At 38.3% G+C, this 26,313-nt stretch overlaps 1 protein-coding gene across 2 annotated transcripts in view; it reads right to left on the reverse strand.

Annotated features, from left to right (window-relative positions):
• Nucleotides 1-26,313, reverse strand: part of gli2a (GLI family zinc finger 2a) — a 64,239-nt gene that overhangs the window by 21,299 nt on the left and 16,627 nt on the right. The window contains exons 2-3 of one of the 2 annotated variants that reach the window (XM_053496590.1): nt 13,462-13,616; nt 8,019-8,121 (exon numbers count right to left, since the gene is read on the reverse strand). In XM_053496590.1, coding sequence (XP_053352565.1) covers nt 8,019-8,077 — 59 coding nt within the window. In that variant the 5' untranslated portion in view covers nt 8,078-8,121; nt 13,462-13,616. The remainder of the gene's footprint in view (nt 1-8,018; nt 8,122-13,461; nt 13,617-26,313) is intronic. The other variant, XM_053496589.1, reaches the window with a different exon arrangement.

The following is a 26,313-nucleotide window of genomic DNA, read 5'->3' on the forward strand; positions in this document are numbered from 1 at the left end:
CTGCCTAGCTTCATTTCAGTCCTTCATTTATACCTCCTCTGTATACAGGCCAACCTACATGCAACTTGGATCTGAGTACAGTTTCCAGTAAACGGCTGCAGACTACGAAGCTTGTGCAGCAGCCAACATTCTGCCATTAGTCCCCTTGCAACGATAGCCATAAAGGCGGCTCTGTTCTGGCGAAGCTGAGAGAAAACAGACTCCCATACACAAAACACCCATTCCTCCCCTCCATTCAGCATGAGGGGGAAAGCTCTCAACATTAATGTTCAGCTAGCATTGTGATTTTCGAAATGGTAAGATTGAGGGTTTTCCCCACTTTGGACAATAAAACAGCCCCACTGTGCCATATGTGATATATCACATATATACTTGAATATACAGTATACTTGTATTAATACATAGATTTATGTAAACCAGTTATAGCTTGATTCAAAAACGAAACATTTTGCACTGACCTGTGGAAGACTATTTACCATAAATGTTTTGGCACTGTGGATTCATCATGGTTTTGTGTGCTGTGGCTGCCATTTAAAAACTTTAATCTGCACCAGCCTTTACTGGCTCTTTGCCTACTGTTAAGCTGAGCAGTGTATAACTAAAAAAGCAACAACAAAATGTCTTCATTATTGCTCGTCTGAAGTAAATGAAATAAATTTCCATAGCCCTGATGAAATATTTCTGTTTCATGCAAGTTCTCAATATACTTGTGGTTTTCCAAATTAAACAGCTCTGTACCAGTTTCAGTTAGTTGATTAGTTACATTAGCTAATTTTAAGCATAGGAAGAGAGCTCTTGCATGTGATGTCATGCCTGTTCCAGAACCAAACTACACTTCTTTTTGACAGGCAATCTGACTGTGGTTTTGCTGAACGAAATACAGACAAATGACATACAAGTTATAAAAATTGTTGTGAATGCCACACCAGACAAGGTCAAAAACCTGAAAGACAGTTTTTTTTTAGACTTTCCTTTGGAAAAAATAAATGAATAAATAAATAAATAAATTATAGTAAAAAAATAAAAATAAATTATAAATATATTTGTGTACCTGTTGAAGAAACCATTATTCCTGGAATTTCTGATTACCTGTTGACTGAATGGCACTCGCCTGTTTTGATTTGGTGGTAGTTCAGCATGGATGTTAGAATATTTAAATTGACAATTGAACAGCTTTTTCCAAGCGTTTTTTCACTGATAATAAATTCACTGTAAATAAATTCAACACAGTTTTTTACTGTTGTCAAAGTGTCTTAAATGTTCTATTCCAGCCTCTCCTTCAGTCTGCTTGTTGGGCGACCTAGATGGTGTCACTACAGAAGCTAACACAATCCACATGGCTTTTACTGCCCTATGCATAGCTAAGAAGACTGTCCTCAGGTTTTACTTTTATTGGTTATTTGACAATTTTTTTTAAAATTATTTTTATTTTTTTTTATGTTTATATTATTCTATTTTTATTATTTTTATTTTAATTACTTTATTGTTTTATTTTTATTTAAATCTTCTCTACCATCTTTATATGTCTTTTTAAATCTTTATTTTCATCAGGAGTTTGTTCTGTAATGAAAGAGATTCTGATTCTGATTCTGATTCTCATAAACTGGAAAAATAAAAATAATCTTAATATCAACCAATATATATTTTGTTGAATTATATTAGTCTTGACACAGCTTCTGCTGCCACATTAGATCAATCTCTCTGGGCTCCTTTGAGCAACTCCATCACCTAGTGTGGGTGGGGGTCCCAATTCTGTCTGGCTGTGGTTTTTGATGTTGGTGTGGGGTGGCCATATGGGCTGGGGGCATCTGGGGGTTCCTTGGGGGTGGGTTTCTTGGGGGGTTCGGCGCTGGGGCTGCGACCCTGGCCTGGATGGGGTTTTGGTGACTTTTGGGTGCTGTTTTTCTGGCAGCTGCATGAGGTGCTGCTGGGAATGCCTGTGCCGGCGGACGTAGGTTGGGGTTCTGGTGGCAGTTTGCCTCCGGGTTGGGGTTACAGCTGGGCCTGGGGGGCTTGGGTCCTGGTTGGTGTACCGTTGGGTGCATGGGTTGGTGCATGCGCTTGGACCCTGCCGTGGTGGGGGGTGGTCTTCGATGCATCAGTGCTTTGGGGGGGAGTTCCAATAGAGGCGGGAAAAACGGGCTTAACCTGGGTGTCTATTGTCTTATGCAGTCGGGGAGTTGACTGAATAATGGGGGGGGGGAGTTTTTCCTCTGCTGTGGGGTCTGGTGGGCAGATTTGGGGAAACGGGGGTGCCTACGGGGGTCAGCGGGGAAGCTGGCTCCTGGGGGGGGGATTTTGCCCCCTCTGATGTCTGCCCTCCCCATCCCTAAGGCTTCACTTCTTCCGCTCCATCTCACCAACACACTGGTAGGGTCTGACGTGCGGGTGCGTCGCTGGGATGTGGGGGAGGTGGTACTCCTCTGTCTACTCGTGTCCACCTGAATCTCAATCACACATTACAACCTAGACACTCTCATTACTTACTGTCACATGACACATACATATAGGGCCTTGGGGGTGGGCACATCGAATGGCATCCAAGGGGCGGTCTGTTCATTTACCCTTCCCTCTGGTGCCAGTGCCAAATTCTCAATTTTAAGTTGCACATAGACATTGAGGGCTCTGTTTTAAAGCACCACTGTTTTAAAGCACCTTAAAACAACACACAACAACACTACATTTATGCGGGTGGGGTGAAGCATGGGGTTTTCCTTTTTTTTTTTTTCTCACACCCCTGTTCTCTGTTCTCTGTCAGGGACCGGAGGCTGTGAGGATGAGCTGGCCCCCCGGTCGGGGTCGGACTGGTGATCTTCTTTGCTGCTGCAGAGAGCGAAGGGGGTTAAGCTCCGGGATCGGGCGCTGATTGCCCCTCTGGGGTGCCTGGATCTAGGGGTATAGAGTGCATATGGGGAGTGTGAGTGTGGTTACCGCGTCCATTTTTTTTGTGTCTACATGTGGGGCGAGGATGTGAATATTTGTTTGCGTGCATGAGGGTGGGAACGTATGCTTGTGTATATGTCTGCTTGTTCGTCTACGTCTATGTGTCAAGTCGGGCCATAGAGTTCGCTTCACTCATCATCTAATCGCCCCCCCACCCCACCACCATGCCCTGCCGGTGGAGGATGCCCCCGCAACCGGTGTGTTGGTGGTTTCTCGTGCCGGGGTGGGATGCTCGGGTAAGCGCTGCCCCACTCTCGGTGGTCGCTTGCTGGGGCCTGGCCCTCCTGGCTTTGCTGGGCCCCGGTTGGGGGGTGGGGGGCCCTTGGATCTCCGGGCCCAGGGGCCAGTCTGCCCTGGTGTGGTCGGCTGCCGGCGGAGCCTGCGGGCTTGCCGCAACGGCACCCTGGGGCGTCTACATTGTGGCTGTCGGATGACCCACCTTCGGGCTCTCCTCTGCCCTTTTCTGGGTGGGGGCCGTGGTTGTCCCTGCGGTGATTCTCCTGGGGGTCTCGTGCCCTGGGGGGCCTCCGGATGTTTGGGGCCCGGGTCTTTTCCATGTCTGCTTTATGCCTTGCGGGACGGGGCTGTTGTTCCCCACACACACTATCAAACTTTTACATGGAGGAACCTTATGAACACAAGCACGCTCATACACACAGGTGTGCACACAGGTGTACACACAAGCATTCACATTGGTGTAAAAACAGGGGTGCACAGACACACACTGTCTTGATCTGCTGTTGCTTCATAACTTATTTTGTAATATTAGTTATGTGTGCTGCTAAATAACATTTAACATTAAGTATTTACCGTGATTCATACAGATGTTGGTTGTTGCTGCAGTTTCTCTGTTGTTTTCTCTTTTTGTCAGCAGGTATGGAAGCAAATTATCTGTTTTTTCTGTTTTTGTTTTTCTTTCTATCCCCTATTCTTTTTTTTCTCTCCCTCTCTCCGCCTTCTCTGTTGACTTTCTCCACAACCCTTTTTTTGTCTTCTTCTTCCCTTTTTTTATTTTTTATTTATTTTATTTTATATATGTGTGTGTGTGTGTATATATATATATATATGCCATGGAGAGTTATATATATATATATATATATATATATATATATATATATAACCTTTTTTTTCTTCTCTCCTGTTTCTCCCCTGGTCTTGTCTGTCATAGTATGTTAAATAAAAGGGTATATAAAATTTTATTAATTAATTAATTAATTTAAAAAAAAAAGGCTGTGAATGATGATAGCATAGCTACACAAACGCATTGTCATGTGTTATCTGTGTTACAACAACACTTGACTGCCTTAAGAAGACCTTACTTATACAGTAGATAGCCTATGCCATGGAGAGGTCTGAGGGCTGATACATACTGTAGAGATCCTACAAAGATTTCATCATACCACCATAGGTGGCTCCTGTCCACGTAACCCAGTTCCAGTAAATGTGAGTTCTGTTTAACAATCGTATAACCTGTAATTCTGGGAGGAGGACAAGAACATTCCACTCCAATGACACTATTGCTTTGAGCTTTACTGCATAATGCTACACAGTTGTTCTAACCGAATTATACTGTATTTAATGGCTTAGGCCTTAGAAGTTTCCCATTACTAAATACCTATATGAACAATGCCATAACTGTTCGAGTTTATACACTTAATATTATGTAAACTTAAAAACAGCCTTTTAAGTAAATTTGAAATATATTTTGAACTCAATTTGGCAGACATGGTTTTAATATTTGGCAGCTTGGTAAATATTACTGTTATCAAAGCCCTTTTTGTATCTCGGTATCTTGTCAGGGTAAGCTGCTTTTTGGCATTACCCTTGCTAGCTTAGGGGATATATAACAGTCTAATACAAGTCTGATACTGACAGTGTTTCTCATCAGTTGCTCAGATTTTGAAATATATTTCATGTAGAGATTACTAATTTTTTAAGTAAAGTTAAAAGTTTTATATATGTTCTGACACACTTTCTGTTTGCCTATGCCTATGACACTAAGTGTGTCAGAACTTTCTGTTTGGGCAGTTGTGCTGTTTTGGTTAAACCAATAAGGTGACCTTAAATAAAAAGAATTTCTGCCACAGTTCATGCATTATTTATTCTTTTAACTGTTATTTTGCATATAGGTACACTTTTGTGGTTTATTTAGACATAGACTTACACCAATACGAAAATGATTTGTATGATGATAAAAGGCCACAGTTTTGGTTTATTTACAAAAGAGTATGACAGACGGCTACTTCTCCCTACGCACACAATCTATCATTATTCATTGGCATTGACCAAGAAAAAAACATATGAGTGTCAGTAATAACAGGTATAAATTGAAAGGTGGAAAAACAACATTATCCTAAATCAGGAGAGTGTGCTGAGGTTGTTCTGTTGAGGCCTAATGTGGTCAGTAACTTCACCACAGGAAAAGTTGGGCATGTTCCATACTAAAACATTAAAATGCTTTTCAAACTAAAAAAGCGGGGGGGTGTCGGTAAGAGGTAGGGGGGAAAAATTATTTTCTCATTCCTTCTTGTTAAGTAAAGCTCCATGCAAACTGAAAACTGATGGCGCTTGATATAAATAATGCTTTAGCTGTGAAGCATGCAAATTTCAAAACTTTATACAATGATAAAGACAAATTTTGTCTCAAGTAGATCATAGTATAAAGTGCAGTTCATACTTGTCTCAATGACTGCAAGCTTCCCAGGTCTTGTGGCTGCAAAAAAAGCCCAAATCATCACCTCTTTACCACAATTCTTGACACTTGGTATGAGGTGTTTGTGGTGATATGCTCTGTTTGGTTTTTGCCAAGCACAGCACTGTGTATGATGACCAAACAGTTCAACCATGGTCTTATCAGTCCAAAAAATATTCCAAAACTTCTGTGGTTTGCAAACAAGTTTGTGCTTAATTCTTTTTTGACAAAGGGGCCTTTCTCAGTTACACGTCCACGAAAACGAATTTTCATTCAGTCTTTTTCTAATAAGAGCATAAACATTTAATATGTTCTCAACGGCCTGCAGGTTACATGATGTAGCTGATGAGTTTTTATTTATATCTCTGAGCATTATACAGCCTGATTTAGTACTGTGTTCATTTTGTTTTAAAGATTGTTTGAACTATTCTTCAAACAATCCTTATTACTGTAGAATTGTGAATTTGAATTTGTTTATAGATGTGTGAGGAGCTACATTTCCTTCTTGGGGGTCATAGCTGATGTCTTTTCCTAAAGGTAGTAATATTCTTGTGTATTTCACTAGTAACAATACGCTACTAACTATTCTCATAGAAGTATAAAGTTTACTTATTTTTGCCACCTGGTTTCTGAATGTTGGTTTAATTTTGGGGGTTAATTACTAATAAAAGGTCATTCGCTTACATTTACATCTATGTTTATGTCATTTGACAGATGCCCTTATTCAGACAACTTTCATTTATGGTGAGGGCTAAGGGCCTTGCTCAAGCGCTAGCAGTGGGAGTCTGGCACTTCTCTGATTTGAACTCCACCTTCCGATCAGTAGTCCAACTTATTTATTTGTTTATAAAGGTTTGTGTGGACATTGTTATTTATGCTCTAAAAACAGAAACAGCTGAAGGATACTGAACTTTCTTCCCCCCCGCCCCATCATCAGCAGTCTTTTCTTTTGCAAAAAACAAAGGGACCCGAAATCAAGTACAGACTGACTCTGAATGGCCAAAAAAGGTACTACATAAGCAGCCCTCTAACAAGAACATTCCTAAGCTGTCAGACTTTAGTCACAGTGTAAAGACATGTATTTGTCATACAGACCTTAATAGTTTTGTACCATCTGTTTATGCACAGATATATTCAGCACTCAGGGCCCAGACTCCAGACACTTGAGTCAGTGCGGCTAACAAAGTACCAGCCCTGTTGACCAATGACACTGTGCTTAATTTGCTCTTCAACATGTGTTGTAATTAGGTACGTTTGGCAGAAACGGAAAAAAGCTACTTCAAGGTCTTGATGAGTTAGGAGCCATTGTCAAGACCAAGTCACATTAATCAAGGCAGCCAGAGTTCAAAGAGAAAGCGAGTCTTCTCCTCTCTTAAGTCTTCCATGTTCTGTGATTAATAGCCCTGCTGTTTTATAGGCGGACACTACACATCCCTATAACATTTGTGATGTAAATATGCGTGTCCATTTTTACTGGGTGCCCTGGGTCTGTATGCGTGGAGTTTTTATGTTCTCCGTGTGCCTGGTGGGTTTCCTCTGTGTACTCTGCTTTTCTCCCACAGTACAAAGGTATGCAGAAAAGGCTAATTGGCATTTCCAAACATTTCCATCGTGTGTAAGTAAGTTTTTATATTTTTTAGCTTGTGCCTTGCTAGGGAGCAGCCCCCGTCCAGCATGTACCCCGCCTAGTGTCCAGAGTCCCCTGGGATGGTCTCCCGGACGCTCATGTGTTTCCCATGCCCGTGTACAGAATACACAGAATAGAGAACGAGTGGGCTGTATAGAATTTATATGCCTGTTAAGAAAGACTTATCTAGCAATAATTTCACAGCAGCAAGATGGCTTTATATTTTTCAGTACATAGTTCCCAGGTACTGAGTGGATGGGCAGCAGATCCTCTTACACAAATGGAAAGATTATGTCAGTTGGCAAAACTTTCCTGTATTTGGTGCATGGCATGTTAGCATCACAGAACTGTCCAACACAATAAAATATTATAGCTGAGATCATGGATAAGTGGAAATGGGATTTTCTTTATTACATTTTATTCTATATTTCATAATTCAGCACTAGGGGAAGCAGCAGAATATACAGTACCATCCTGAGGGTGAACTACTGCTCTTGATAAATGATTCTAGAGCTTGTGTCTTCGGTACTTTGTGTTTTTTATGTTTAGTTTTGTAATTTAGCTTTTTTATGTTTTTTTAAATATTATTTTTATGCTGATAAAGTGTGTCTATATTTTCATATTATTAAGACTGAAATACTACTCTATACATGTGTGGTATTTACTTCATTATTATTATTATTTTTAGCAAATTTTATTATGGTTGCAATTAAATCTGGAGTTGCCTGTAAATGTTAATATACTAAATGGACTTACCCATGCATGGCATGAAGAGGGTCTGGCTCATAATGGTATCTACCCTCATGATGGCGCATGTCGATTGGGATTGGTGTGTGGAAAGTCGGGAATAGAGGAGGCGCTGTGAATTCAAGGACAGGCACAGAGACAGAAAAAGAGAGAGAGAGGAGGAGGGAGAGAATTTAAATAAGTGGAAGGCTTCCAGATTATTTTTTTTAAGATAGTGAAAATAAAAGTCTCCAATGCTGCATATATAAATTTGCAAAGGCAGTTTGAAAAATATATTCACAGTAACATCAAGTAAAAATACATAAATAAATAAATAATAATGATAATCTCAAATATCTTCATCTTCAATATAATATGGTCTTAAGCTAAACCATAAGTTTGAGGCTTTTTTTAAACTTAAGGACAAGGACACACAGAATCAAAAAGAAGTGGTGAAGTTACAGCAAAGGGAGGTAAAAGCACTTCATATTTCCTGATGCTTTTCCAGGCCATAATAAAGTATGGTGTTGGCCAGAGAGTGCAACTGCCTGACACATTACCACACACGATACCTTAAAAGAATTGTTGTGATCATGACGAGCTGTGGAAAAGTACAAAGGTCTCCTCAATGCCCCAGACACATGCATTTTTGTGATACACCAAGCAATAAAAAGCAGATAATACAGTGTGCTCCATGGTGCTTATTCGGGGTTCCAGGAAATAATAAATGTCTCTTTCTTTTTAACAAGATTTACTTAATGCAATGAAATGTTTAATATCATCCCATCATATATGATGGGAGTTTTTTTCTGTTTTATTCTATATGTGTAATTAAGAGGTAGAATATGCCGTGCAATTTTCCCCCATTATTTCAGTCATTATAGTTTTATTCTTTGACAGGGTTTTGTATCTCGAGCCTACCCTGGGAACACTGTGCATGAGGCAAAAATACACACCAAAAGGGACACCAGTCCATCACAACACACAATGCACAATGCACACACAATTGCACCTAGGGGCAATTTATATTCACCAGTGCATGTTTTTGGAAAGTGTGAGTAAACAGGAAAACCCATGAACACATGAGAACATGAGAAACTCCATAAAGACATTTAACACAGGCTCAGTATAGAACCAGAAAGGCTGTCAAGTAGCTGTACTACCCACTGTGCCACCATCCCACCCCTTCCATTTTTTCCCAAAATGAGAAAACCAGCCTGCAGATGCTTTCCTTTCTAAAGAAAACATGTAATCATCTTCCCTTACTGTGTACTGTCTTAGTAAGCTGTTTCAATGCCCTTTCTAGGCCACAATCCAGTTTTTGACATAATTCTCACGGTATCACCAATGTCAGTAAGTCAGTTACATTCTAGGCACGAGAGCATGGGAAGTCATAAAAAGGTCTCTAAAACATTCACGACTTTTAAAGTTTTAAAACCCTTAAGATGATCTGATCATAAAGTATTTTAACAGATCTTTTATCCTGTGTTTTATTTTGATACATGTATCTATTACATGGTTAATAAACCAGTAAGTGACAAAAAAAAAACAATACGGTTGATCTAAACATAAAATCTGTAAAAAAAAAACCATGTAAAATCTGATTAAAAAAACTAAATAACTTATATATTGCATAGCAACGTTGGAAAAATATAAAAATGTGTATTAGACTCTCCTTATAAAGAAAACCTACTTTTGACCTTTTCGTGAGTTTTTTTTTCTTTGCCATTACTTTCAACCATTTCCTTGTTGAGTTGAAAGTAAGAGACGTTCTCATGCCTAGTACAGAGACCAGGATAATGAGCCCCTCAGCTATGCCTTTTGGGAGAAAGAGTATGTGCATGCATAACATCTTCATTCATGCTGTGGTCCATGTGTGGCATCTTAGTGTGTGAGTTAATCATGTGCAGCACATGGGAGGTGGCCTTCAGGGATGTCTGTGTCATTAATAATGGTGGAAGCTGGTACTGGAGAGTATGCATGTCCCATTCTTGCTCTCTTTACAAAAATGTGGCTTGTCAGTCTGTTACAGAGCACTGACAGCTGGTATCCTTCCAATAAAAAACTTTCCTGACAAAAAAAAGATACTGCATCACGGTGACATGTTTTTTTTTTTTTTTGGTAAACTACACATCTTTGAAAATGCATTTATTGTTGAGGTAATAAGTAATAATTATTTCTGCATTCGTAATCTTTCTGCCAGATTTAGGAATTCATTACTACACAGGCCTATGCATGCTAATAATAATCTGACCATTCAGTACATTCAGGTTATAAGCTGACTTCATTTTTTTGCCACATAACTTTGCTGAGCCTAGACATAACCAACCGAAGCAACCACATATCATAACACTGCTTCTAAATGATATATCCGTTCATCCACTTCCCTTCTTACCCTGACATTCCCATCACTCTGGAACAGGGTCAATCTGAACTTATTAGATCTCATAAACTTCTTCTGTTACTTCAAAGTCCATTTTGTCTCAGTAACAGGGTGGTTTATTATGACCACTCAGCTTTTAGTCCCAATCCTATGAGTCCCCATCAAAATGTTCTTACTTTCACTATTAAAAAAAAAACGTGATTTCTATGGGTTTTCTTTTTTAAGCAGTGCAACTTTATCAAGTTTTTAAGTGATCTGCATTCATGATTTTTTCACACTTGTTCAAGAGATTAACCCTACAGTGCACTGTGCAGTGTTGCTCCTGGGCCATCTTTGCCAAACAGCTCTAACATCTACAATAATAATTATTTTATATAGGCACTATATTATTACTTTTTGTAAAACATATCACCAGACAATTATTTCACATAAACCTTAGGATGGCCCTATAGAAGCAGCTTATCTAAGCACAGTATAGTAATACTAATGATAGCATTGGGAAGTGTTGGGAAAAAGCTAGTTCTATATATTTTTTTTTTTTATTAAATGAACTAGTTTCCTTGTGTTTCTTTACATATTATCATTTCCACAAATTACGGTCATATATTAAAATGATTATTATTAGTTTCCCATATCAATGGCCCAAATGTGCAAAACATCCTGTCAGGGCATCGTGAGAACCTGCCAGACTTTTTGTAACAGGATTAAGTCAGGACCTGATCTCCTTTTAAAGACAATTCCAGGTGGTAGACATTAACATGGGGTGCACTGAATCTCAAAGCACAGGAAAAACATTCACTTTTCATGTCCGAACGAAGCTGAGAGTACTTTTGTGGTGAGAGAAGCTCATCCTCAGAGGAAGCACTCAAGAACAATAATAATATCCTGAGAGGCCAGGCAGCGGCAGTGTAATTAAAAAGCTTTTCTGTCTTGCTCCAGGAACAAGGAGGGAATAAGCAAGGGGGAGTCAACTCAGACAGGAAATTCCAACTGAAAATCCTGGCAAGAAGCCTAACAATACAGCCTCATGCCAACTACTGTAGACTACGTCTCCAAACTGCCTTGAGTCTTGGGAAGCCGCAGGCCAAATGGTAGAGTCTTCCAGCCTTAGGCATTCCTGGTAGCTGTTTGTTTTCCTCTTCTTTTGAACAACATGTTTTTTTGTCCTGTGCCTTGTTTCTGCTAACACAAGTCCTAAAATCTTTAATAAGTAGATTTTTTCCTAGTTTATCTGCACACTTAAATTGTGTACCCTATCTAATATCGCATTTAAACCTGTATTGATATTTTTTGCTCCCTGATGCTAGGTGTGGCAAGTGAATGCCACTAAGAACTTAACTGATTGGATTTGCTTTGGTTTCACACCATAAACATACACAGCTCTTTGTTTGCACATTGCATGTGCACTTTGTATTATGTTATCTATTGTTGTCTCTTTTTTGTATAAAAGTAGTTTTAAGTTAACTTAAAATAAAAAAAATGTAAATTTGAAAGCTAAATTGGGTCTAAAGCTAATTAGGTCTCTTTGTTAGCTAGCTGGTTCCAGTAGGGTTGTGTAGTTAATTTATGTTGTTGCATGTATGTACTGTAGCACCTTGGCCCTGGAAAAAAAAGCCTACCTACCAAGCACATCACTTGCTACATTGCACATCTGCACGCTGCTCATTTGATGCACATTTCTTGTTCTTGTTTGCACACTGCTCATTTACACATAAATGAGGACTACCTTGCACTTTGGAACATGGACAATAACACTGCTGCTGTTATTGTCTATTTATTTGTATTTGATTTTTTTATTGGAAATTCTATCTTTAGTTTAATTGTATTCTCTAGTGCATTTTTTATTAATTGTAGTAAATTCTTTCTATTCTGTACTATCTTTCTATTTACTGTGTATAGTTGTGTAAAATTTGAACAAAAACTGCTTCCAGGATTTAAAGGATACATAGAGCAAAATTAAATTCCACCATTCATCTTAATAAGAGTACATCTGAGAAAAGCTGGGTGGAATTTTTTATACTGCACCAAACATAAAAAGCATACATATAAACCAGGTCCTGTCAATTGTAATCTAATAGTAAATATTGTCCATTGTTTCGAAATTTGGTGTAGTTGCAGGTGGACATGTGTCCAAACATTGCATGGTAATAAGCTCACATATTGGGAAATTTGTCAGAAGAGGGGTGTTTATGGTACGGTATAAGGCAATGAGGAATATGAGCACTGTTTCACATGGTTGGTCAGCAACCAACACCACAAAGCACAAAGTGATTTAGCAATTGTCAATAAGCAGTGACTAGTTTAGCTCCAGTCCTAGCTATGTTTATTGGACCTTGTCATACATACAGTAGCCCCAGATGTGGAGGATCCTCAGCAGACCTGTAAACCTTTCCTGTTAATGTTTACAAAACTGGGCCCTGCTGGCTTTGCTCTGGCAGTCTGAATCCATGTCGAACAACTGGCCAGATTCATACAATTGCTTACACAATTTCCTGAAAGCTGCTGGCTCTCATAATGTCATGCAGCTGAGTGAGTTTTAATAGCACTCTTAATTAGCTCTAGGCAACATAAGTTATTTGTAATGAGCAGCTGCGCAATAGTGTCACTTGCTAATGTGGCCAATGTATCATGGCAAACAACAAGGCTTTATTGTCTAGCATTTGACTTTTATCGTTCACTGCATGTTAACATGCTTTTGACATAACCATAGTGCTAGCAAAGTGACAAGTGTTACATATAATTACATGTTATAATTATATATATGACTTAACACCTCTAATTCATTACTGATTCTCAAAAGCATTGTTGTGATTATAGAAATTGTAAAAATAAGTAAACATTTTCTTTGCCTAAATTTAGCATGGAGATCGTATCAATTACAAAAAATTAAGTAGAAGAATATAAAGATTAATGTAACGATGTGTGGTTCTCCTAAGATCTTCATGGGTCTCTAGTCTTTCTATAAAAATATACAAATCTATGAATTCTAAAAAATCTAGGGAAATTATGCAAATAATCATGACAATGTTTTACAATTTACTTTTATGGCTAAAATAAAAGAATCCTTAGACAATGGATGTCAAAACATACTTGCATCCTTGTCTTGGTCAGTGCTGTCTCAGCATTAGGTGCACTACAGCTTTATAATGGGAAGAATAGCTGTAGAAGAAGTGCTCTTTAAGATTGACAAAACAAGCTGATTCATCTAAGGGAATCCAAGCTGGCGTTGCCCCTCAGTCCACATTCTGATGACACAAAAAGCAAAAAAATATTGAAAAACGGAATGCTCTAGAGATCAGGTCAATAAACCATTTATATATTAAGGGTTTTCTTACAAACTAAAAACAGCTGCAAATGTACAAGGTAATTCTCCTTGTGGGTGCTATTTCTTAGGGTAACAAATTAAGAAAGATGCCTATGTTGAGATAACCCCTCTTTTTGCACCTATTTTTGCCTAGGGTTACTTTAATGTTTCAAATATCTCCATACAGGGCCTGGCTGCTTTGGTGTAGGTGTGTGTTTTTCTACTATGCACAGCTATAATCATTTTTTTAATTTCAAGAAACCAGAAACACACTGATGACTAACATTCATTATTGCACGTCCTCAGGCTTATCACCATGCCACCAACAAGAATTAAAATGGTTTGATAATGACGCATTGATGTCCCTTTAATACCTATTATATTGTTTGTCTCATATAATCCCCAACTACTCTTGCAGAAATGATTTGATGTACTAATAGGACGATTTATTGTGTTTTCATTTCTAAAATATTTACAACCCAGTGTGGTGCTGCCAGCTTCAGTATGACTGGACAGATAGATAATAAGATTGAAGGAAACTCGAAGGGAACATTACCCCTCAACTCTTTTTTTTTTTTTTTTTTTCAAAGGAAGAGAAGATTATGCTCTTAATTAGTGCTTCCAAAGGGAAGGCTCAATTTACGGGATAGCAACAAAGAGAAGGGGGATGGGGAAGGAAGATGTTCAACAGTTTGGTATGGGGGCCCCTATTAAAAAGGGGAAAAGGGGGGTAGGAGGCTGAGAAAACCTTTCTTTCCAACAATAGGGGTGAGATCCTTCTTTATGGTGATTCAGAGTACACTGGAGGAGGCTCTAACTCTCAGCATGACCCATGAGTAAGGGGTCATGGAGGTAATGCCTACATCAAACGTATTCTTTCCCTACACAGCAGTGTTGGCCCTGTTGGGGAAAAAAAATAAAATAAACAGCTTCAGTCAGCAGTATGGAGAGGGGAACAAGTTAGAACTAAAGGCTAAAGAGGAAAGCAAGTAGGGCAGAGTCAACAGTGGCATGAATTAAAATGCAAACTCCAGGAACTGGCAAGCAAACAAGCACTGCGACTGTTTTTCTTCTCTAGATCGGAGTGGAATTGCAGCAGTGCTAGTCCTTTAGCTAAGGGTCTTAGAATAAGAGACTGTTTTACCACGTGCCATTCAAACAACTTGTAAAAAGAGATTCATGGGTAAACCCTGGCTCAGATAATGTCTAATGGTGGCCGTTGTGTTCATGTTTTCCAGCTGTCTAAAAAACCTAGTAAAAACAAAAACCTATACCTTAAATGCTTTCCGTCACAGAACACAATGGCCTAATAGCCTTTACGTTGCCCAAAACTGCTGCTTAAACTAGTGCTGAGTAGCACTTCTACTTCCACAGTCTTTTAACAAATTTTAAACACTCAGTAATTTTCTATTTGATGCGAAGCTGTTTCAGTGTCTGCACTAAATAGGGGGAAAATCTTAAAGTGGACCTTTATATTTTGAAAATTAATGACTTTTTAAAAGATCTATAAAACTAATAACTCTCTTGGCAGGTAAAAACCTGTTTTGTTAACAAATTCTTACTAATACTTATTTCATAGCACAGGCAGCATGGCACACCTGCCAAAGTGGAAAGCTTCTGTAATGCTTTCACAGCATCATAAAAATCTATTCTGTAGATGTTTATAGTGGCAAGTGAGAGTATGCACTAAGTAAGATCAAGTCAGCAGCTATGTGCACTTGTAAGCTACATTAATGGTAGCAAAAACAAAACAATAAAGAATGGTGTAATTTAAATTTCTAGGTTTGCAGTGTGCTGAACTATCAAACCAACAGTTTGTGCCACTCCGGTTCAAATAATGGTTAATGAACTGGGGTCAAACCAGAAAACTGGAATTTGACTAATATTAGTTTTAAAATGTTTTATTTTGTCAAAAGTTTCTGGGATTTTGGTGGATAAATATCTTTGATTGTATAAAGCTGTGTTGTTTCTTACAGTTTTTTGATTTTATAAAGGGTTTTAAACCAGCAATGTGTGACCATGAGCACAAAGCACAATTCCATCATCAGGTTTCCTTTTGCTGCTTGCTCTGAGTAGAAAGAAAATAAGAAAATGAATCACGCTTGGTCGGTGTTTAATTCTTTGGACTTTGGAATTGTTCCATGAACCACATCCTCCTTATGATGCTGGCTTGACATTGCCAATGGAGGTATTACAACAGAAATGCCCCAGGATTCGAGAACTGTAGTCCCCATGTTGCACCTGGGTGAAGGACGTTTAGTGAAAAGATATTGTTTCATAGTAGCTGACTAACCCTTGAGCCATTTGTCAGATCTTCGTGTTTTGTAATGAATCATCACTGTGAGCTGTGGAAGGCAAGCCCTCTCTAGTTCCACCGTTCTGTTGAAAAACTATTTAACCAAGTCATCACACTTCCACCATTGTTGCTATATTCGGAGCCATCCTGTTTACTTTGTTTTACCATCAGTGTTGGTGTATGGGTACATCCTGCAAAGATTCTTTTCAGTTCGGTTTCACCTTTGACCCTGCTTCCTTGGACCGTTTATTGTCTTTTGTATGAAGGATGCAAGAAGGTCATTGTAAATCATTTTTTGAAGTAAAAGAATGAATTTAAAATATTTAGAAAGATCCTATTAGGATAGGATCCTGAGTATTATAAAATCTAGCTAAATAACAGTGATAAAAAGTCATTATGGGGGAAAAAACTATCAAATTTTACAAATTAAATATGTTGGCTAAATATTTTATAATAATTTGACTAATAAACAATGAACTACAGTGACAAAGCAAAGCTGTGCTTAAAGCTTGTTGTTAATCACCAAATAAAAAAGACCAGAGCACTCAAAGGGTTACTGAAACTACATCAAACTGTCAGAGTAAAATATATAGTCAAATCTATACCCGCTAGTATAAAATGTTGCTTTGTGTGGCAAGCATTACACGATGGGACTGTGTAGTAAATAAGTGAGTCCAATTAAATTTTCGCAGCTGATCACTTTTTGGTAAAACACAGATCCATTCTGTATCATTTTTTTCTGGACCTGGCTTGTGTTATCACTGAAATCAATGCTAGTTAGCTTGCTAGCACTACAGGTCATACAAAATGTTTTTTTTTTTTTTTTAACAGGCCAATGCCAGCAAGCCACAAATCACAATGGGTCACCCTGAAACATTCTCTATATCGATTATCTTCTAAAGGGTCTTGAAAGACCTGGAGCCTACCCCAGGTAACTTGTGGCACAAGGTGGGGGATACCCTGGACATAAGCCAATCCATTGCAGAGCACACACTGTGGATAATTTGGAAACACCATTTCGCCTAAACAGTATTTGGACTGTGGGAAGAAACTGGACCCAAGGGAGCTGCGGTGAGCATCGAACCCTCAACCCTGGACGTGCGAGGCCACAGTGCTAACCACTACTTGACCAAGCCATCTCTGACACACACACACACACACAAGGGTCTTATACAAATTCTTACTGTACTCATACCCATGACTCACCGCAATTAGTAAATTCACAGTGTTCCATAGCAAAAATTGTGTGAGTAGGGACTATCCTAAGGGGAGAACTAGACATCAACCATACGCATCCCTGCTGACCGTGCCTAAATGGAGTGACAGGTTTTACATTTCATTTGTAACCTGTACATCTATACTCTTAATTCTTTTCAGGATATTTTTCATCTTAGAAAGGCACTCCAAAACATCATGTACTATAGCCTGAAACAAAATCTACTATGTTTTTGTTCACACACTTGTTTAAGTCCTTGTGGTGCTCTTGTAAATATTGTCTGACAAGCAGAAGCATGCTTCTGTCTGGCCCTCCGAGTGCACTCTGCATAGGGCAATATTTATCTTAGCACAAGCTGCTAGAGAATACTGAAAAGAAGCACAAGAGGTCTATGTAAACACTTCAGAGGGATCTAAGATGACCCCGCAACACTTTACTGAAAAGTACTACACCAATAAGTCACCAATGATTCAACAACATTATCCTAACTGCAGATCAGAGAAAAGCAGGCAAACATTACACTGTGAAGTGAATGACTAGAGACATAGGGACTGAGGAGGAAATGTTGTATTATACCCTTTTATCACTGTTGTGCCAAATAGTTGTCAGATTTCCTAAAGATAGGTGTTTAGAGGTCTTATGAATGGACACCGGTTCTTTTTTTATTGCTGTGCTGCAACATTGAGAGAATAACTATAATAATAATGGGAACTGCACAAAAGTAACAGCAAGTAAAACCATATTTTGTTAATTTTTGATATAGGGAATTTTTGACAATATGAGTTTTTTTTTTTAGTTAAACAGATCAACATTTCATTTTTTGACCACATTATTATGCTCAAGTCGGGCTAAACATACACTAAAAGAAGTAGTAACAGATGCTAAGCATCACAAAAGTGATGCAAATTAAAAAAAAAAATTGTGATTACCCCCATTATTATTATATGGTTGCAGTTTGCTTGTGTCTATATGGAACATTTGGTGCTAAAGTGGGAAAGAGACTTTTACCATGATGGTAAGTAGAATATGCTATTCAATATACTATATATTGTATATAAAGTGAAACCTCGGATTGCGAGTAATCGCAGTTTTTACTGAATTTTGACTTGAAAAATGAACAAGTCTTGGTTTACGAGTACCGAGTATCATGTATCACGCATGTGCTTCTTGTTTTGATGCCGAGCATCACGTGATCTGTTGGGAGACTGGCAACGCACGCGCAGAACGCGGAAGAGCGGCATGCAAGAGGGGCAATGGAACACGCCCAAAGGGACTTCAAAGAGGCGAGTACAGCCGCGAGCTCACTGCCGTAGCTCCCGCGGATCTTCAACTCTTGCACACAGCCGGATTATGGTGACCCTGCCGCCGAAGAGGAAAAGGCCGCAAGGAGGATCAAGTCACGGCCCTTGTTCAGGATATCCGTTACAATGTACTTTTTCTGTTTATAAGGCTTTGCATTTTTTGCAATGTTATGTGCACACTAATTGTTTTCCAACAGATTATTTACAATTTGGGAAAAAAAATCTATAGTTTCTTTTTTATAGTTGTGAACTCTGAAAACTGTCATCTTAATGTCATTATGTCCAACGTCTGTTTAGCTGTCAAAATGAAGAACCCACTTAAGAGTGTCCACCTGTCAGTTTCCATTATATCTGCTCATTCCATTGACAATGAAGCAAAATTAGGATTGAAATTGCCATCAATTATGAGGGCAACAGGAGTGAAGGTGAGAAACATAAAAGCTGTGTGATGGGACGTCTGAAAGACCGAGAGCTTCTCTGGTTGAAAAGTTTCATGCTGACAGTAAAGCAGAATTCTACAATGATCTCTGTCTCAGTTAAGAGGAGGGTCATTAGCACAAATAATAAAGACATCACTTTAGACACTTTAATTTGGTAATTAGGCCATTAATGGCAGCCTGAACTTATTCTAAAGTGAAATGACTGTCTTGGAGAAGTATGTGTGCTTACCTTTTAGAATAGAAGGTATATCTCGGCTTGGTGAGCATCGACTGCAGAAATTGAATCAGATAAATAAAGCCTGTCTGCCACTTTCAAATGGTTAGATAAAGTCCTTCATTGGATACTCTGTAGTTATAAAGGTATCACTAATAACTGAAACTCAATGTTTGAGATTACAGAAGTAGGTACATTTGCAGCTTTGCAAAATAGTCCACTTTAGTCTTGTACTTCTGTGGATACATGTACCTACAGTACAAATGCATCTCCTTTCACAGAAAGAGGCAAATTAACTTCCTTGGCTGATCAACAACCACAGACATTTTCCTGCAGTTTGGTGGGAAACATCTCATCTCATATATCGTATACACATCACCATTCTCTTTACACAAAACACTCTAATATGTTCCATGAACATTTTTTTTCATCAATGTCTTGCTTATGATCTTCTCCCACTGGAAACTGGAACAAAAGTGTGTATATTTATAAGTGTGGGCTGCCAGATTGTACCCTCAAGATGATTAAAGTTGTGGCCAGAAAAGTGTACAAAAGTTATCAGATACTCCTTATCCTGTGGGTGGAGTGTCTGAGGCTGAGACTAAATGATTTTAAAACTATGTGACTGTCAGTTCCCAGCAAAACAGCTCATCTATCTATAGATAACAAAGACCTTTTCTTTTTCATAGCAGAATTGTTAGATGTCTAGACAAAAATTACAAACTTTCATATAAAATCATAGTTTGTCTACAGTATGTGCCCATGTGTACTAACTACCAGAGGTCTGTGGTCCCTCTTAATTAAATGTATCAATGGATATCCAAGTTATAGGCTTCATGTTTCTAATAATGACTTTGAATGGCAAAATAAATCCTCATTAAAGCTTCTCAGACAAAGATAACAAGGTTTTTAGCAAATAATATTTATAGTTTATATTATATTTAAAGTATATTTAAGTATAGTTTAGCTGTATAATGAATGTTTAGCAAAATTAGCATTCACAATTAGCAGTGAATGAAGAATGATAAACCAACTTCTGGTGTTTTTACCTTCCTGATAGATTCAACAGGAAGTTAAGCAGGGCAAGACCTACCAGCAATCTGATTAAAAAGCATTTGTACTTAACTTCAAAATAATCTCAAAGCTCAAAGAAATTTCACAATCGCCATTTCCATGATGAAGATCCACATGTGCCGCAGATGTGTTCAGATTCAGTTAATTCTCCCTGATGGTAATTAGTATCACATGGTGCCATTTGTGGAATTGCTTTGATTCCCCAAAAAACTGAACAAGGCTCTGCATAAATGATGGTTGTGTGTACCTATTTCAGTTGTACTTAAATGTCTGATGTGGTGGATGCTAATGATTACAAAGACAAAGATTTTTGAAAGATTATGTTACTAGTCTTATCAATAAGCAAATGCTAACATGAACTGTAATATCTGAGAATTCTTCTCTATCCTCAGAATTCTTTCTGACTGACAGGACAAATAAAATTTTGACAGGTAAGAAGCCTGCAATGGTTATATGATATTGCATGCTGTCACAAACTGTTTGACGTAGAAGTCAAATAAAAGTTATGCAGCACGTTTATGTAGAACACAGTTTAAGTTTCTCTCAGTATTTAATTGCTTTGTTCTTTCTAACCCCTCAGTAAAGGCACGTATGAGAGTGTGATTTGAAACGTAGGGCACTGGGTAAACATTTAAAAGTTAGAAAAGTCTGCTTCATTGCAGTCATCGTAAACGTCACAAGAACTATTATGCATGCTGTGCCTAACGTGAAGGTTGTCAAGCTCATATTATTTCTTCTGTCTGAGTACATTTTCATTAAGAATTACATGCCAATTTTACTGTCTCACTGCATTTGACAAGCCGTCATGTCAGATGTGCCTGAAGTGTCAAACCTGAGCTACACCAATTCAGACCAACACAAGGACTATTTAAAATGAAATATGTATGCATTTCCACAGCTAGGGTATGCCCTCTGCAACAACATTTAAATGTCTTACTCTGAGATCTGACACAAAGATTATCCATAAATGACAAATACATACATTTATAGCTTTGCTTTGAGTGTTTTACCCTTGAGGTTTCTTTTAAACCCTGGCAGTAAGTTGGATACTTAAAAGCATTCAGGATACACAAAACTGAAAAGAATCCTTAAACACAATTAACACAAGATCTTAGCAATACACACACACAAAAAAGAAAAAAAAATGACTTGGGTGCTTGAAAGTATTTCCTTTGGTTGCAAATCTAAATTTCACAGGAATACACTGTGCCACTTTAAACCAATTGGAGCTTGTGCAAAAAGCTATCTGTCAACATAAAGAATGGCAAAATCAAAATAGTAGAAGCAGAACTGTGTCTGGCAACCACACAAAAATCCCATGGGATACTATATACAGCATTAGGGCTACCAAATCAGATAAGGCAAAGCATATTTACTTTCAGATTCAACATCACAATTTAATTGATTAAGGATAACTTCAGAGTCAACATTGTCCCTCCTTTCTTTTTAGTCATTTGGTGGCTCTATGACCAGTGGGTTAAATCTACAGACTTGCTAGGTGTTGTTTTGTGTGGATGAAAATATGCTTTTTTTTTTCACTTTGGCCTGCTTTTTGGCAGGCCTAGGATGACTCCCTCTGGGCCCAGACGCCTCTGTGTCTCTACCAGCAGGGTGAGGCCCGCCCTGATGGAAGAAAATTTTACCTGAAGCAGAACACTTTTTGGCTACTGCCCAGGCATCTTAAGCTAATGAATACAGAGAGTGCTCCTAGCAAATGGCATGAAAAACAGGGGGGAATCGGCTGGGAAAAATTAGTGTGGGGGGGCGGGTGTTAGGGTTAGTCAAAAAGACTTTTTTGCCATTACTTCATTTAGCTCATACTTCAGCCTTATTATTCCAAAGGTTTGTTTTTGATACTAGAATCTACTAAAGCTTAAGTCTTTAAATGGATAACTTTGACCTCTTTCAGTGCATGGGTGTGGTAGAATGATACAGATTTTCTCTGTTTCCACACCCAACAACTCAAAAACTTAGTGTTGCTTCAGCTGCTGAGCATTAGCAGCAGGGTGAGTTAATGGCTGGCTTAAGGCTAGCTGCTACAGTAACTACTGAGGACAAAATTTGTTTCCTTAGTAATCAACAATAAAGATGTGTTAATCATACACATGTAGACAGTTGCAGGATGTTAAAAAAAGATCAATCAAACTTTAAGAAATTTATCAAGCTATTCTATTGAAACAAAAGACAATAAAAAACAAAATTATAGACAAAACCAAATTCAATGGAAATTAACCAAGTTAGATAACCATTTGATGTAGAACTGCATGGCAATTTTCTAGAGATCTTAAAGATCTTTTTTTTTAAACCAAACAAGTAAGCTCCTCACATTAGGCAGTTATTTTTTTTTCTTCAGAGCCAAAAGAAGTCTTATATGTACATCTGCTTCCCCCATCTCCTCTTAAATATCCCCTGGTGTGTTGTGGGAAATTTAGAGCTTGCATGATCCTTTCATAGAATACAACTGTCGAATAAGAAGGATTAGAAGGGAATTTCTCTCCAATGACTTAACCTGTTTAGTGCCAAAACCAACAGTTTGTATAGGTGTACAGTATGATGTAAAATTTGCTTGTGTTCAGAAAAAAGACACACTTAACTCTAAAGAGCTGTCTAAAGAGATAATCATAATCATCATGTCACTGCATTGCCAGCAGACAGTTTCAGACCTAGGCCAATACAGGATCTGAGATTCGCTGCATTTACTTGTGTTTGTGGTGAAGTGTATGTGGCCCTAAGCCACAGCATGTCAGGAATATGGGTTGTTTATTTCATTGGTTTCATACCATCGTCTGAGCCTTAGATAAGATAAGATAAGATCCTTCCTACATCCCCACTAAATTGGAAGAAACAGGAGTGGGATGATCATGAGAGCTAGGAACAAGTCTGTATTTGCTAGTATGGTGTGCTGACCTTGCATCGCTTTGAAGCCCAAGCCAAGAATGCTTAGTTTACATTGTGGGAAATTACTTGGTCCACAAAACTAATTTGTCTGGAGGCTTTACATTTGCCCAGATTTCTACCTTGTCATTCAAAGTTTCCTTGAACCCTGATACTAAAAAAATAGAAAAAAATTGCAATTAAAGATTATGATATATAAATACTCCAACTGCAAAAATGGGCACATATGTGGAACCTTGAAATAATAAAATCTCTATTAAATCGTTCCACAGCCCCAAAAAATAAATACATAAAAATAATTGATACAAAATATAAAGTAAAAATAAAACAAGTTAACCTGCACTTTACCTTTAAAAAAAGTAAAAAGAATCATGACAGAGCAGTGTTTATATGTAGAGCCGAGAGAAAGAGTGTGTGTTTATGTGTGTTTTGAAGGCGGAAGTCGGAGAGCTCTGTGTGTGTGTGGGGGGGGTGCACGGTGTCCAATGACGCGTGCGCACTAAGACCCAGCAGGGGAGACGATTACCCGCAATTCTGCAGCACAAGAGAGTGAAAAAACATTATCTCAATTGTGATCATGTGATGCTCAGCGTCAAAACAAGGAGTGCATGGGTGATACGTGATACTTGTACATCAAGACTTGTTCGTTTTCCAAATCAAAATGTCTTTGCTCGTCTTGCTGAACATTCGCAAACTGCGTTACTCGCAATCCAAGGTTTCACTATATTCAGATCAGGTCACTGTATGGCGTTGCCCATGTTCTCTCTTTTCATGGGTTTTTAATGGAATTGCCCATACAAAAATACCCATAGGTGTGAATGTGTGTGAGCCTGGTATGCCTGAACTCACATCTGAGGTAAATAGTTCTGGTCTATGCCCACTGTTACTGGTATAGGCTCAAGAAAGCAATGACTAAAGAAAAAAGAAAAAAACTAAGCTAAAAAATAAAAAAGATTTTTCTCCATTATTTTGACATTGTGCTTAAGGCTAAAACTTACCTATGTTTAACTCAATGAAAATATTATTATTTGGGGCCTGACTAAGAAAAGTTTCTGATTTCATTGGCCATGTTGCAGTCAGAGTCAGGCCACCTCTAATTGCTACTAACTGATCACACATAAAGGGAAGAGTAATGTGGACATGTGACAAGACATGCAAAGACATACAGACAGACAGTATTAACAAAATCTTTCAGTCACTTTCTGTCAGGAGCAGTGTATGAGTAAATGCTCATGCTGTCCTTTTTTTAAAACCATGGTGGCCAAACTGCACACATCGACTAGGCTCGAAATTAAAGGGTGTATCAGCGTAAAAGCAGACACGAGTTCTAAAAGCAGACTAGTGTCTCTGCAGACAGAAAGCCAAAATATACCAACTCTCTTCTGTCCAAACAAATCTCAGTTTCTCTTGGGCTTTGACCTCATCCTCATGAAAAACAAGCCTTAATTTGCAAAAACCACAATGCACTTCTAAGCACAATACACACATCTTGCGAGGTCACTTTACCATGTTGTGGGACACACACTGTAAGGCCATGCATGGGCTAGTGCAATAACAGTTCCATTCACATACACTCATTATTTGGCTGAATGACTAAACCTCCTCATGTTCCAGGTCTGACTTTCTGTCCACCATCAGTTGAGGGATTCCTCTGTTTACACAGTCATCCCTTGCTGTTTATTTTGCTGGTCACACACTTTTCTATAAACCATCAGGGCTTTGGAGAGAGTACAGTAATGACCAGTGCTGTCAGACTATCCTGTGCTTGTCTTTAACAAATTAAATTAGGGACATAGGCAAGTTTCTGGATAGTCACATGGGGCTCATTAGTAGTGGTATTAACCTTTTTCAAATTATTTGTTTTAGCATTATTATAACTTATATTTAGTATGTTTGCTGTTATATTTGGAGGGTTGCTTATGGTGGCACAAGGTTCCATTTTGGGAAATTACTGCAAGAAAAAAAAATAAAAATAAATAAATAAATAAATGCCTTCTGTAACAATATTTGTTCTTATAAAGCCCTTAGTCTAAGACATGAACCATTTAGCATTCAGGCCATTCTAGTGGCAGGAGTGGCTCAATGGTCAAGGCTCTGGGTTACTAAAGAGAACTGATAAGTCCTAAAGCTAAACCACAGTTGAGCCCCTGATCAAGGCCCTTAACTATCCCTGCTCCGGAAGGCAATGTATCATGACTGATCCTGTCCTTTGACCTCAACTTTCATACAAGCTGGGATATGCAAAGAATATTATGCAAATGTATGCAAAGTTAGAATTTTACTGTGCTGTAATGTATATAATACCAATATGAGATTCTTCATCATTCTGTTGAGATTGACAGGCCAAGAATGACATGAAGGTATGTAAAGGAGGTATATGTCTAAACATATTTAGCTAAAACTTTTTAAAATGCTGGAATGTTTTTAAATCATTATTTGACCCGAAAGTGTCTTTTCACACAAAGTGTCTAATTTGGTTCATAAGTGTGTTTATTGATAATATAGGACAGGAAGTGAGCTTTCTAGGCAACTTCCAGAATACAATCATTGAAAAAAATAGATCTTAAATCTCAAAAGTTCTATTAACCAAATAGAGAAAATTTTGTGGTCTTTTTCTCCAATTCAGAAGGGACTGGAAAAAAAGGAGATTGCCGAAATGACTGGAATTAGGTTAAGAACCATCCAACACATTAGTTGAGCCTGGATGGATAGTGCTAAATCGTGGAAGAAATGTGGTCAGAGAAAAAGTCATAAATTCCCATTATCAGAGATCATTTAGACGCTTGGTAAAACTGCATCATAAAAAAATCACAGTAAGAATCACAGATTTTTAATAGTGAAAGTACTATAAGAGCATTTCCACACTCACATTGTGCCGATAACTCAGAAATATTGAGACAAAACAGCCTTCTCTGGCCATAAGAAGGCCACTCAGGCTTGAGGGTAAGAAGGGGAGCACATGCAGCGATGCACCCAGCATGTACAGTGGCGACTGTACAAGCCTCTGGAGACAGAGTTATGATCGGTGGGTGCTTCAGTTGGTCTGGTCTAAAATTTGTCAATAAAATGAAGTCAGCTAACTACATGGATATACTGAATGACCAGGTTATCGTATGAATAAATTGGTTCTCCCTGATGGCAAAGGCATTTTCTAAGACTTTCAGTGGTTCAGGGAACATACGGAATCATTTTCATGCATGAA

This window comes from Clarias gariepinus, chromosome 5 (genome assembly GCF_024256425.1).
Source record: "Clarias gariepinus isolate MV-2021 ecotype Netherlands chromosome 5, CGAR_prim_01v2, whole genome shotgun sequence".
NCBI lineage: Eukaryota > Metazoa > Chordata > Actinopteri > Siluriformes > Clariidae > Clarias > Clarias gariepinus.